The sequence below is a fragment of the Amphiura filiformis genome, chromosome 12, assembly GCF_039555335.1.
Source record: "Amphiura filiformis chromosome 12, Afil_fr2py, whole genome shotgun sequence".
NCBI classification, from domain to species: domain Eukaryota; kingdom Metazoa; phylum Echinodermata; class Ophiuroidea; order Amphilepidida; family Amphiuridae; genus Amphiura; species Amphiura filiformis.
The window spans coordinates 56,277,875-56,292,296 of NC_092639.1; the positions used below are offsets into that span (position 1 = coordinate 56,277,875).

Here is a 14,422-nt window from a genome sequence, read left to right on the forward strand (position 1 = left end):
TCTTTTCAGCTTGTTTAATCGGTGAGGGATGGTGGTCCTACGATGTCAAACAATACAAACTATGCAGGTCCTATTCACAAAACGTGTCAATGGAACTTGTTGCAAGCAGCTGGAGGTCATAAGATCGTGATCGTGTTTTTACAAGATGATTATTGATAACTACAAAATGATATTGATGACCGTTCTGGTCCATTTCACACTGATCAATTCATATTTGTACATATTTTTCAGCAAAACAAATCATTCTATATAATTTCATCTAGGTGTTTAATAAGGTCCAGAGATTCCAAATATAAACTTTACATGTATGGTTGAATTCCACTGTACTGCATTTCCTACACAAACACCTTCAGAATCAAAAGGTGGTCAATAAGGTTCGATATGCATGTTATGATTGAAATCCACTGCATTTTCTCATTGAGATCAATCACATATCTTAAGTATATAATCCAAGCTGAAATGGAAATTGTCATTAACCAATCCTTATCATCAGAGCATCACTCCATTATGACAACACTCCAAATCATCATCAAGTCGTTAAAATCCAAATCTTGACCAACCCTGACGAATTCCACTTCCCCCTCCTCCAACGTTCATCAACAAAGTCAGCACTATTCCATCATCTCATCTCTCATCAGTCTACCACTCATCATCAAGATCCAGTGATGCTGCATGCATCTCTATGAGCCAAGAGAGGAGGAAGAGTTCACTGGTAGTGGATTTATCACAAAGATGAACTCAGTGTGATTCAGGAAGTACCTGGGCAAGCATGCAGTAGGCATGTGTGACTACCTATGCCTCAGTGTGTGTGTATGCACTAAGGTTCAACGAGGGAAGTATGCGCATGGTTGTAGGGTCAACCTCCTCAATCCCAAACGAGATGATTATTTTTCGCTGGTTATATTTTCACAAAATACTTGTTGTGTTTTCAGTGGAATAAGCACCCATGTATTTGTAATCCATGTATAAACCTGTTGTCCAATTTGTAGAAAAATAGCCAGCAAATTCAAATCACATCCATACTGTGAAAAATTTTACAGCTTGAAAATAATAGGTAGCTACAAGCATACTATGCAGAATTGATGAATGGGTGAGGCAGCGTGCGAGCAAATTAAAATTGTTTGTAATCCATAAAAGTTGTAAACAATAAGGAAGGAAAAATAGCCAAAGTTCATACTGTGAAATTTTTTACAGTATGAAAATAACAAGCCAGTAGCTAGTGCTATGCAGAATTGATGAATGGGTGAGGCAGCGTGCGAACGAATTAAATCGCCTGTAAGTTTGTACCTGAGATGAATAATATGTGGGCACTGTTACCCAATGGCTAGGCAAGCTAGTCAATGAATAAATAAAATAGCTCATATGTGATGTACTCTACAGTCCAAAATCCCAACGAAAATGTCAGCATACACATCATTACCCAATGGCTGGGCTCACCTGAATAACCACTCAATTAGACAAAATCAAAACAAAATATCACCAAAAACAAGCCGCCTTGAAAAAACTTCCTCTTAATGACCTTATAAGGTCACGGTAAGGTAAGAACCAATTCCCTTGTCATAACATGAGATAAATTGAAGACAAATTAGTGTCCCTTTAAGCAAGGTCTTAAGCTTCAGAAACTGGCTTAAATGCACACTTAATGACACATTAAGAGGATTCCACCAACACCAGCAGGAGCCTCACAGCCTCAATATCCGTGCCATAGTTCCATGACCTCCTTTCAGCCATCAATTGACCTCAAGTTGTAGAGTATGAGTTTTTGTACCCAACATATATTCAAAAAGTACAAAGATATAGGCATTGAAGAACTGAAACCGAACATATTGCAATTTTTCAGATCTAAAAAATTCTAAGTGCAGATTTTAATCCTACATAATTCTCTACCAGTACTGATGAGCTTGGAGAAAAACAATGTATATCCTGGTTGATGCAGCACGCGTGAGTAAGCACGCTTTTAGTCGGAAACTTGCCGACAGGGAAATGTGCCGCTTCTTTTCCTGTTGTTACAGCTTGCCTGGTTGACTGAATGATGGGTGCTAGCTAGATAACTGGTATCTTCCCTACCATTGATTGCCAACAAAGGTGTCAAGGTTTAACCTGGTTTCAAAGCTTGCCCACCAACAATAACAGATTGATAACTCAATCTCAATAGACCGCTTTCAAAAGCTTGCCAACCAACAATAACGGATTGATAACTCAATCTCAAAAGACTGCTAATTAATGGCAGAATCCACCAGATAACTGGTATTTACAACTTAAAAAACAAGAAATGTATATCAGCAAGCCTTAAGAGAATTACAATAAGGGATTGAAAACTCCTAGTAAGTGTTCAAGAATTATACTCTTACCACTTATAACTGATGGACATATACAGTGTTTGTTGAACTCCTAAAAACAACATATCTCTTGGAACAAAATCCTCAGGCAGTGTCACTTTAATTTAAATTAAGATCAGTTCATGGCAAAAAATGATTTTTTCGTGTAAAATTTGCTCCATCCTTTGCTTCAAAATTGGTCACAATCTCTGGTTATAAACTAAATACTAAGAATGAAATGTTATTGCATGTATCAGGTACTTGTGCTCACGATTTTTAAATTAGCCAAAGTCTGTAAATACCCAAATTGCGTTATTTGCCTCAATCCATGCCTATTACGTGCTTCAAACTAACCCAAGCGTGGGGCAAATGAAAATCGTATATACTATCCCCTATGGGCTGATGGGAAGCACAGTTCAGCGAAGAGTTAATATTGGGCCACTCACTATCTCATATCCTATAAAACAAGGTGCACCCCCTGGGGGAGACCGCCTCCAATGAGAACAAATCCCGCGTGCTACATTTATATACGCACGAAGAGAACATCCACAAATTCTTTGAGATGGGAAAAAACAGCGCTTCTGACCATTATAATGTACCCTGGAAACTCAATATTGATTAAAATTGTATGTAGTTTTAAAATGGTAGTTACCTAATGGCGTAGTTTGGGTGCCGAGTGTAAAATGCGCGAATGTTGTTCCCAAGACAGACTGTCGCAGAGGAGGTAATTGTGTTGTGCAGAAATTACTTCTCCCAGACCTACTTCTGCTGTTCTGTAGTAGCGCCCAAGACTACTTGAAAACAGAGACATTATTGTGGGCTTTAATCAAAGTTTACTTCAATTGCAAATGAAAATGTCTCCATTATAACATGTCTAGGGTTGTGTCACAACAGTTTTTGTTCTTAAAATGCATATTGAACATTTTTGTGGCATTAGCTATGATACATCTTTGACACTGGTGTTATCATGGTTATAGTGCAATAAACCTGTTGCCATTGAGGTGTAATAAGGACAGCTAACATACCCATCCTCTCCCACCACCTTTAATCAAGCCTAATTCATACTTAGAATCACAGTGAAATATTTGCATAGCTGTGATTGCACAATAAAACTGATTTGTATATTAATATTATAATGTGGTAAATTAGAGCGTGTTTCTACAGGCGCACCACTAAGTTACCGCTAAATGGATAACGCTATCTTACCGTTATCTTACTGTTTAACCTGCTGTTTCCACAGACAGGTTTTTGCCGTTGGCGTGTTCATACCGGTACCGTTTAATCTGAATGACAAACATGTTTTAAAAGTGTATTTTGTCTTACCTTTTACGATAGTATATAGGCGTGTTTCTATTGGGACCGTTTACCGGTAAAAAGACGGTAAAGGGATTATTTCTGCTCAATAGAAACTGACCTTCCCGCAAAAAAAAAAAAAACAGGGGAGAGTTTTTACCGGTAACGCTTTCCTTCTTGAGGAAGGAAAATAGCGGGGGCGCTTACCGAAACGCGTCAATAGAAACTCACTCCGTTCCGATTGAATGCGCATACAGGGAAGAAAAGCGGAAGTTGAGTCGCTGAAATTGACCTCTGCATCATCAATGAGCTAGCTTGTTTATGTATTATACCATGATTATACCATTCCGTTCGCAAAAATTCTTAGGCCTAATCACATACAAATATTTGACTCACTTGCTATAAACAAAGTAAATGGAAGAAATATTTATAATGCATTATCCCTGCATTATACATATCATGCTAAATATTTAACATGAGTTATGATTTATGACCCTAGTAAAAGCCATGAAATAAAACAACAACAACAACATCAGCGGATGAATCCAGCTGTGCATGCGAAAAAAAAATAGAAATCAACTCGGATCCGCGGCGGTGTGTGCTTCAGAAAATTAGAAAGATTTCATGAATTTAATATTATGTTGTTGATGTTAAATTACTATTCGCTAAAAATAATTAACTGAAATTAAACTGTGAAAGATTCAATTCTAAGACCTATTTTTTTGCGCCCAACAATACTGAGTACTCACGTCGATATCACTGAGGGGGATTTCCCAATGGCGTAATTTGAAGTACGAGAACGAATGAAAACGCTAATAAAAAAACCCATATTCTTCAGTCTTCTTTTCTCATGTTTGCTACCTCATTTTTAGCCAAACAATTAAGAAAATACTACAATATTAAAATCCAATGCTTTGCGATTGACCCGGGGATTGACCCCAGTGCACGACCTTTCGCCGGCAAACTTTAAAGGTGTGTCAATTGACACTGTTCATCGAGTGTTTACCGGTAAACAACGTGCAATGGAAACTGACCGTTATCCGCCTTTCGCCGCTATTTGACGGCGAACAGTTTTACCGGTAAAATGCAGGGGACTCAATAGAAACACGCTAAATGGCCAAAATCTTGCATCGTAGGCCTAGAATTAATGCTAGAATGGATTGTTTAATGGTTGATTATTGCTAAATGATCACTTTTTTTTTGTTATATTTTGCAAATCAACAGCAAAGTTTTACATTTTACACAGTTTTTCACTATTTTGTAGCATTTACAAATTTCCGTGCCACGAGCAAACCCCAAATTCCGTGAGTTTTTCTGTTTTTTCCGTATCACGGAGAAATTGTGGCTTTACATAATAGTTTGGACTTGTTATGTTGCCCAGGCTGTTATTAACGTTTTTGTCATGGCGTCTGTCCAATTAACATCCATTTTGCTCAATAATCGGCAAGTTACCGCTTAGGTCTGTTTCCACAGAAAATCTACCCGCTTCGTCAACGGCAAAAACCTACTCCAACGAGGTTTCCGCTATGATGAAAAGGCGTTACAAAAAGGCGTTGGAGGCTGTTTCCACAGGAGTGATTAACGGTTCCATACCGTTTCCGAACGGTATTTGGCTCTGTAGAAACACGCTCATACATCTTGCAGGGTTTCTGTTGCTATTTATACAATAACATGACAGCATTCGGGAAGAACTACTCTCGTCATATTGTATCACTTGTCCGCCATTGCCAAGCATGAGTGAATTATCATTGTAGAAACAAAATTGTACAAAATTCAACTACGATACCTCAAGTTATATCGCTGCCAAAATTTGCAATCCCCATTTCAAGCATGAAACATTTTGATCATTATGAGCCTTGCAGAAGTATCCAGTAGATAACCCAGGTAGTGACATAGACAATACAAATCCTATATTGTCATACTATTGCCCTATTACTTCAATGACAATAATACTACAAAGTTAGACAAATGTACCGGTATTCTCATAATTTTTATTACAATTCTCTTTTGTTTACAATCAAAAGAGCAACCGATATGACCGATTACGCATGATGTAAGTTGAATTGGGATATAAAAAAGATATAAATGAAAATCACACAATTGGTTGACAAACCAGTAAATCACATTGAAAATTACACTGAATACAAATTGTATCCCTTGAACCTGTTTCTTCCGAACTCAGTACCTGGATGTAAAATTGTGCCCACTGTATTTCTAGCTAGAATGTTATGTTTGAGGGAATCCCAATAATTTGCTATCCACGCAAATGTAACAAGGAAATATGTTCTGGAAAAACATCAAAGCTTTCCCATACTTTTATTTCAGATTTTTGTGCAACATTTACCAACATTTATTTTAGCACTTCAATTTAAAAGCCATCTTCTAAAATCAGAAGTGGCAGTGGAAAATTCAACATTAGGTCTAATCTCTGATATGATATTCCTCAACCCTTTGGCTATCCTGATCGTGGGATCCAAGCCATCTGATCACATATTCCAATGACCCAACCAAGACTCAGTTCATAGAGATCAACAACCATAACATGAAACCCAAACACTACATCTATCATTCTCATCCACCAGTACAAAGTTCTTCAACCTTAACATTATTGTACATCCATAAGAATAACCTTAGAATATGTTGGGGACAAAAACTCATCCTCCCTAATTAGAGGTCAAATGTTCACCTATGAATGTTGAGTGAATGTTAACAAACATCACCACTGGAAATGAGAGCATTTCAGTTCTTGGTAAGAGATCAGCAACCATAACATGAAACCCAAAGTTTTGTCATAAGGTAAACACACTTGTGACAGATGTTATCGTATCTTGATATTTTGTTTCCAAACCGGAGTGAAATGATGGGAAAATGAGAGAAAAACTTGACATGATGATATGCATGACTGGAATAACTTGAATCTGCTTCAACAGATCCCCCTCATTGCAGATGTTATGAATGCTTTCCTGGATGTCTTTAGTGTCAAAATGAATTGATGTTATTGGATGTGATTTGATTTACTGTATATTAGTGCCAATCCTCTAATAAGCACCCTCTACAAATGTACAAAATCTTTTCAAGCATTTCCAGGACTTCAAAGACAAGTTGTAATCTTGATGAACGTTATCCTGCAGTTAAGTGCAAGGGAACCCCACCAGGATCCAAGAACCCTTCCCCCAGACACACATGTGAACACACCCCACCCTAACACACATCCAATGATATTATGTGGTATACGTGCAAAATTTGCCAAAAACCACTCCAACTAAACATGCAACAATTGATGAAAATCCACTTACTATGATTCTGACGGGAATCTATCTGATTCACAGAACCAAGACCAAAACTGGCAAAGAACTGAAAACTACCAAATAACCCCAAGCATAATGATGGGAATCTCATGTCATTCACAGATAAATCAATTTTGTTTATTACAAAAATTCAAACACTGTACGGAAATCATTCCTGATCCATGTCATCCAAAACTTATACCAAACAAAAGAGATGTATAATCTCCCCCATCAATCTGCCAAGCCAGTAGGCAACAAGTTTTGTATCTCTCAAATGGCACCCAAAAAAGGAAACACCATATAGCCTAAAGACATGCAAGCCTATCATGATGAGACCATTTTGTATCTATTACAACTCTACATGCAGGGATTGTAGGTCGGGGGTCTCAGCAATGCAACCTACCAATGGTACAGTACGTATGCCACGAGCAACGAACCCAACCCAAGCTCAGTTTCCCCTTAAAACTTAATTGTTGAATCTTCTGGATTAACAATGCACACACCCACTTTTGTAGTATTGCGCACTTTACAATCCAGATCAAATTGTTGCTATGATTATTCATCAATAGCCTCAAGTGAAAGGACATCTTAAACCTGGTCGAGCTGAAAAAATGAAGTACTGCAAAGTGAGATATTTTTGCGGTTTTAATTTTTCGCGATTTGAAATGTTCAGAGTAGTTTAACTGTTTCTTATATTTGTGATTACAAACAACACACATTAAAGCCTATGAGTGAATAATATTTTTGCAGACTTGTGGTTCTGAAAATAACCACAAAAGCGCAAAAAATAAAAACTTCACTAACATTTCTCACTATACAGTAAATAGTCCATTTATGATTAGCATCCAACCTCTTTGTCATATAAATATATGATTAGAAAAAAATTGTAACACTTTAGGCATCTTTTCTTTGTTGCTAGGTCATCCCTCCTCCAGTCCGTAACTGTATTGTGATTGCGAGCAATCGTCTCACAATTTTAATTGACGGACTGATGCGTCATGTTATGTTGAGGTAATTCGTAGGTAAACTTGAGTCACATGGAATTGAGTCAACATCAAGCTTCTATTTATTTATATTCACTTGAATTGTTGAACTGCAAACAAAAGCACTTAGAATCATTGGACCCATATGTCATGTAATTCTGCATCCAATAATACAGCACATACTACTATGTGCAACTGTGATATGTATAGAGTTACCCCAGTGTGTAGGGATCAATATTACTGAGCAAAGAAAGCGTCAGATGAGCTTGGTTATACACACAATGAGCAACAAAGCTATTGAATGTTGGTAATGACTTCCAAATGCAATAGAATGGATAAAATAATGCCAAATATGGGCAAAATAAGGATATGAAATAGAAAAATAATAGAAATGAGGCAAAATGAAATGAAATATAATGCAATGGATTGGAATAGAAATAGAATAGAATATATAATAGAATATATAATAGCATAGAAATTAGAATAGAAATAAAATGGAATGGAATAATTATGATAGAATAGAATAGAATAGAATAGAATAGAATAGAATAGAATAGAATAGAATAGAAATAGATAAATAAGAACAGAAGTAGGAATAGAAGGAATTCAAGAAATAAAAAGTAACAGAAAGGAAGTAAAATTGACAAAAGTCAAGTCAAAGTTACAAAATATATAGGCCTAGCACTTGCCTAATCTTAGTCTGCACATGTAAAATATAAAAAAGTAAAATGTCAACAGCCAGCCACAATAATATCATAAAATGCGTAAAATCCTAGATATAATCTAAAAGCAGTTTACTAGATCATACAGCTGACTGCTCACTTGAAAAACAACTCCTAAGCTAACCTTTTTATGTGTAGTACAGCATACGAAAATCAGGAATTTCAGCTACTATAGTAATACGGTATAGGGCTGTACTGTATTTTTACTGTATCTAGACTAACTCAAAGATTTAATTTATGCCTCACCAATGCAATTGATATCTTTTATATTCTAGGCAACAGTTCACTTTAGATAAGGGTCATCAAAAGTGGTACTTGTAAACAACAAAAGTGATGGAAAGCATTCTGAAACTGAGCAGGGAAACAAGTCCAGAATTATTTCCTTCGTTAGTTTCTGTGAGGTTTCCAATTTTATCTATTAGCAAACTAAAAATGAGCATTTCCGGCTGCAACAAAAGCATTATTTAAAAAGGAAAGTTTTATTTCAAACTCTAATGGTGACCCGCAGGTCAAATTGCTAGAATTGTACATTGTACAAGTTACAACATAGTACACACAAGACAAAACAAACACAACATATGCATATATCCATGATATTGATATCGTGTCCAATAAACAAGCACAACAATTCATACAAATATAATCAATCAGTAAAAACTCTAAATAAACAATTTTTGAATCCCACATATAATGTATAATCGAAACCGCACCAATTTGTCTGCATTCCCAATAGATTTCATACAAAAAATTAAGTTTAAATAAACATTCAAAATAAAGAATTTTTTTAATCCTACATACAGTGCATAAGAATCGAAAGCACACAAAGCAGTCAGCGTTCCCAATAGATATCAGTAGGTCCATATCCATATCTTGATAGGTCTCATCCACACCACCACATATCCTCCACAAACATCATCAAATGGGGCTTTAAATTACAACATCTGATATTTCTGGTAGTACATAATTTCTGCAACAGTACAACAAAGGCAAGTCTGCCTGGAGCTAGCCTCTTGCACAGATGTTTTGTTATGATCCACCCACTACCAATGTGGATGCATTGTTTTCCTGTACAGCATGCAGGGGGATGACTAGTCTCCTTCGCATGATTTCAATTGTCATCTGAACCCAACCATGAACTCCGTGGGAAATCTGCATGCTGTACTATTTATTATTATGAAATTTAATATTTCCAGAGTTTAACTGTGTGAAAGTTAATGACAAACTTATTAATCCAGTTTATATTAAAACCAAGTTAAGACAAAAGGATACCTGCCTAATTTGCATAAAATCTGTCAACTTTTCTGCTTTGTTCAGAAAGCATTCACAAATTCTAATTAGAGTGTGTGGCTCTATTGTAAGGGCTCTAATCAGGCTTGATGAAATTATAGCAATTGTTCATAATAGCCATTTCAATGTGTGGTTTGGATACAATTTGGGCTGGAATTATTATAATAGCCATGCTCAGGATTCAGCAGACAAAAAAGCCTTTTGTATTATGCTTTGTTAACAAAAAATTGGCAGAATTAGTCAATATGATAAAGGGTAGAATTATCAATATGATAAAATCCCTGTTAATATTATGTTTAACTTCATAATGTCAAGGCTATTTTTACACAGAGATAAACCTTTTTTACTGTAAAGAAATGTACAGAAGCTTCTATTGAATAAAAGATGAAACAAGTTGTATATCATTGACAAATTTAATTATTAATAGCTATTAAAATATGACTTTGTTCCATTTTGTTTGGTTTTCTATCATTTAGCAAGCTCCCATTACTGTTTTCAATATTAATACCAGCCTTTGTTTCAGTGCAAACAATTGCAGCAGATGGTGCCTAAATATATTTTATGAGCTCAGCTTAAGTTTTATACAAAATCACCATTTTGTAATTTACACCTCAATTTTAATAAGAGATTGGTACATAATGTTATTTTCCCCAATCAGGACCCCAATTTCTACTACTTCTTATCAGTCAGAAAAGTCAAACGAAAGAAATCTAACAGCAACTTCATTGGATAGCTATCCATACACATGTACATGCCAAAGTCGGTAGTACAAATGCGATAATCTGTAGATCATTTTAGGGGGGGTCAAAATCTAATGAGTTTTGAAAACAAAAGAAATTTAGAAATCACATACGGTGGAGCCCCTTCTTAGAAAGATAATCAGCTTCATAATAATAGGTGTGTTGAATATATCACTCAAGTAGCAATATTAAATAGCATACGCTCCATAACAAGTACACAGACAACAAAGCATTCCTAGAGAAGACATTTTGCACTTTCTACCGGAATAAAAAGGTTGTATGATCTGTACAACCTAATCAATGCACAAAGGTTCTTTTAATTTGTCACATAAAATCACCAGTATACAAGCCATAACACACAACTGATTGAGATGTAAGTAACAGGACATCATGAATGCATTTCCAATAATAGTCTGTAATGATACTAGCATGGGAGCACACAGTTTTATGCCAACATTATACTTCAGTCGCTTTCACTGCACAATTTACATCTGACCAATGAGCTGGACTGCTTCTTACAGCTTTAGAAACAACACTCCATTTGATTGGTTCAAACTTAACAGCTTGTTACTAGCGACTGAGGTATAAATACAGTTTTAGCGAGTGTTTTTAACACCAAACTCAAGCATTCAATTACTATTGACTCCTGCATGGCTGACAGGATGGCATGGTTATTTACGAACTGACAACAATCATAAATATTGTCTCACTTACATATTGATTACTATATCATCCTCACTCACTCAGCCATGCTTATTATAGCAAACTCTGTTTTCCACATATTTTGGTACATCCAGTGTTCAGATCTTATAAACATTAGTAAGATGTCTCAAGAACCACTGAATCAATTACACTACATTGATACATGGTCAGTGCCATATAAAGAGCCTATGATTAGGCAAGTGTCTCAAGTATTAGCAATTAAAAAAGAAAAGGAGGAAATACAAAGCCAAAGACTTGATGGAATTATGTGAGCAGGGATGTTTGCCTCACAACTTGAAAATTGGGATATCCCACATGGGGCCAGTCAGCCACTGCCATGCCACTGCATTGATGCCTTCAACATCACATCTCAGTTCTCACAAGACAAATGAAACTGTCTAGGGGACCACTATTCGCCAATCGCACGGTCATCTCAAAACGAGCTTCTACCAGCAATGGGCGTACTGTGTGTGCATACGCCTGTCAAGCGCATGCTTTAATTACCGCATACGCTTTGCAAAAGCCTTCTGGTGCATTGCTAGAAGAGCGCGAGAAACAAATATGCTCATTTTGCGCATGCTTTTGCAGGGAGAACCTCGTTTTGGTAGCAAGATGGCGGATCGTTGCAAAGGGCGAATATATTACTGGTCATGTTTGTCTCCACTTAAATAGACCCTCACACAGAATTTAAAAAATTCAACACTTAAAAATTTGTATTAATAAATTAATTGTCAGTCAGTGAGAAGGGAAAACAATCCTCTGTCCAAAACAATTGGTCCAATGGATTCTGATCCAAAGTGCTTTAGTCCAACTAGGTTTCAGCCAACCATATCATTTTGTAAATTTATGTTTTTGCCCCAGATTTAACTTTTGTACATCCCACCACACTCGTTGTGCATCAATCCACATGGTATTTAAAACCACAGTGTTAAAACCCATGTTGCTAACTGCAGGGCTCTGCAAGAATAGAGGGAAATTGGCAAGATCAAATGTCGAACTTTTTAATCAAACAACACAGCAAAAACAGCTCACAATTTCAAGAGCTCCGATTTCACTGCATTCCTATACATACTCTTATCTCACGTCTATATGCGACATCACAGCTCATAATGAAAACATCATAGTTCAAAGGCAACGAATATTATTTGAGATCAAATGATAGTTCATATCATGATTCACAGTGACTTTGCCATTGTTCAAACTATTACTGCCATCAGGCACATATAAAAATCATACATTATGATTCAAAAACACAAGACTTTGGCTAGGAGGGAATCCAAAATGTTCTTTGTCAAAATCTAACATGAATGATGTCTTGATATGTGGCAAGAATGTTTGGCTGGCATTTAGCATTACCATCCCGTCTATAAATACACCATTGGGGTGTCATCTCAATTGGGTTTCAGTTCCCCTGTTAATGTTGCCCAAAGTGAGACAACATTGTTCCATTGTATTCATGATGGGTAATGTAAGATATACTAATTGACATGATTCCTTAAGATAGAATAGGTGTAAATTAACATGCAGACAGCATCTCCAGGATATTTTATTGTGTATACTACCAGACTTGCCTAAATAATGATTTTACTTGTTTCTAATAATGATTTTGTCACTCCTTTATCCTGAAGTAGTAATCGCTTTATATGAATAATTTAATTTCACTTTCTTTGTTTTGAAAATGTCAAAGTGTATTTCATTTCAGTATTGGTCTGGCGGTTCTCGAGAAAGCTTCACTAGCTTTGATTTTATATCTCATTCTACATGTAGTCACAGCCCAGGTCCAGAATTCTAGTGGTCTGTGCAAAGGAGGGCAGTATGACTTTTCCAGATCAGGTACATGTACAGGCAGCTGAGAAAATGTTAAAAATATTGAGAGGGCAGCATACACCTGATTTGGAAAGCACAAGAACATTACGAACACTTAAAAATTTGTATTAATAAATTAATTGTCAGTCAGTGAGAAGGGAAAACAATCCTCTGTCCAAAACAATTGGTCCAATGGATTCTGATCCAAAGTGCTTTAGTCCAACTAGGTTTCAGCCAACCATATCATTTTGTAACCCTCTATTTTGGTCCAAACCTTTTAATTTTGTCCCATAAATTTTTGGTCAACAGAAACTTGTCCTACTATAATAATAGACCAAATTTTTGATGCACTAAAAAGTATGTGTGGCCGAAATATCTTTTGAATAAAAATATACAACATCCGACCAGGTGTATTTGGACCAAAACCATTTTGGACGAAATGTTCTATATCAGCCATGTTCAAATTTTACACATTCAATGAATTTGAAAGATCGTTTGTAAGTTCTAGCAACATTGTCGTATATACAACTGCTCACACTGTGTATATTTAAGCCAGTTTCACACCAGTGATCTAAAGAAGACACCCCTGGAATACTTGATTCTGCAATCTATTTTGCAATACTTGATGAACATAAACAATGTCTGGTGTGACACAGAAATTGTTCCTTTGCTGGCTAATGTGAACACCACCACCACACATAAATGACACATTAATGAAGCAGGCAATAATTTGTGATTCTCTTCTAAATCAAGCTTTTCAGACTGCATAAATTATCAAAACAAAATTTAATTATTAAATTTTGCTGCAGTAAGTGATTTTTTCAGCATGAATATGTAAAATTTCATGATTTAAATTATTAATACTCTAAAATCTGTCACCATCAGCTACCATGCACACTTACTTCACTTTCCTCAATTCATTTCAAATTCATTCAACAGCCTGAAGCCCCCTGGCTGCCATCACTAAAGTTATACTGCCCTCATATTATGCGGAACACTGGCAACTCTGCAGTTGAACATGAATAAACAACTGCTCAGTGCATTGACTCATTGATGATGGGAGCCATATGTACTCAACATGGACATAGTTATTGACCTTTTCTCACGTCGTTATCTGGCACAAGATTCATTCACATGCTTCTTGTCCGGTTCGGCCATCACACGGACATCTGGGCAAGGCCGAGATTTTGTAGATTGCTTGCTCTATTAGAGATGATATCTGTTACTCGCGTTATATGAGAATCGCTAAAGATGTGGGTTTGTTACATGATATTAAATCACAGA

At 36.2% G+C, this 14,422-nt stretch overlaps 1 protein-coding gene across 4 annotated transcripts in view; it reads right to left on the bottom strand.

The window, feature by feature from the left end:
- LOC140166466 (uncharacterized) overlaps positions 1 to 14,422 on the bottom strand; it is a 215,497-nt gene that overhangs the window by 85,092 nt on the left and 115,983 nt on the right. The window contains exon 1 of one of the 4 annotated variants that reach the window (XM_072189947.1): positions 9,402 to 9,576. The exons of 2 other annotated variants lie outside the window; for them this stretch is intronic. In XM_072189947.1, the coding sequence (XP_072046048.1) occupies positions 9,402 to 9,470 (69 nt within the window). In that variant the 5' untranslated portion in view covers positions 9,471 to 9,576. Of the gene's footprint in view, positions 1 to 9,401; positions 9,577 to 14,422 lie in introns of those variants that run through there. One more of the 4 variants, XM_072189948.1, reaches the window with a different exon arrangement.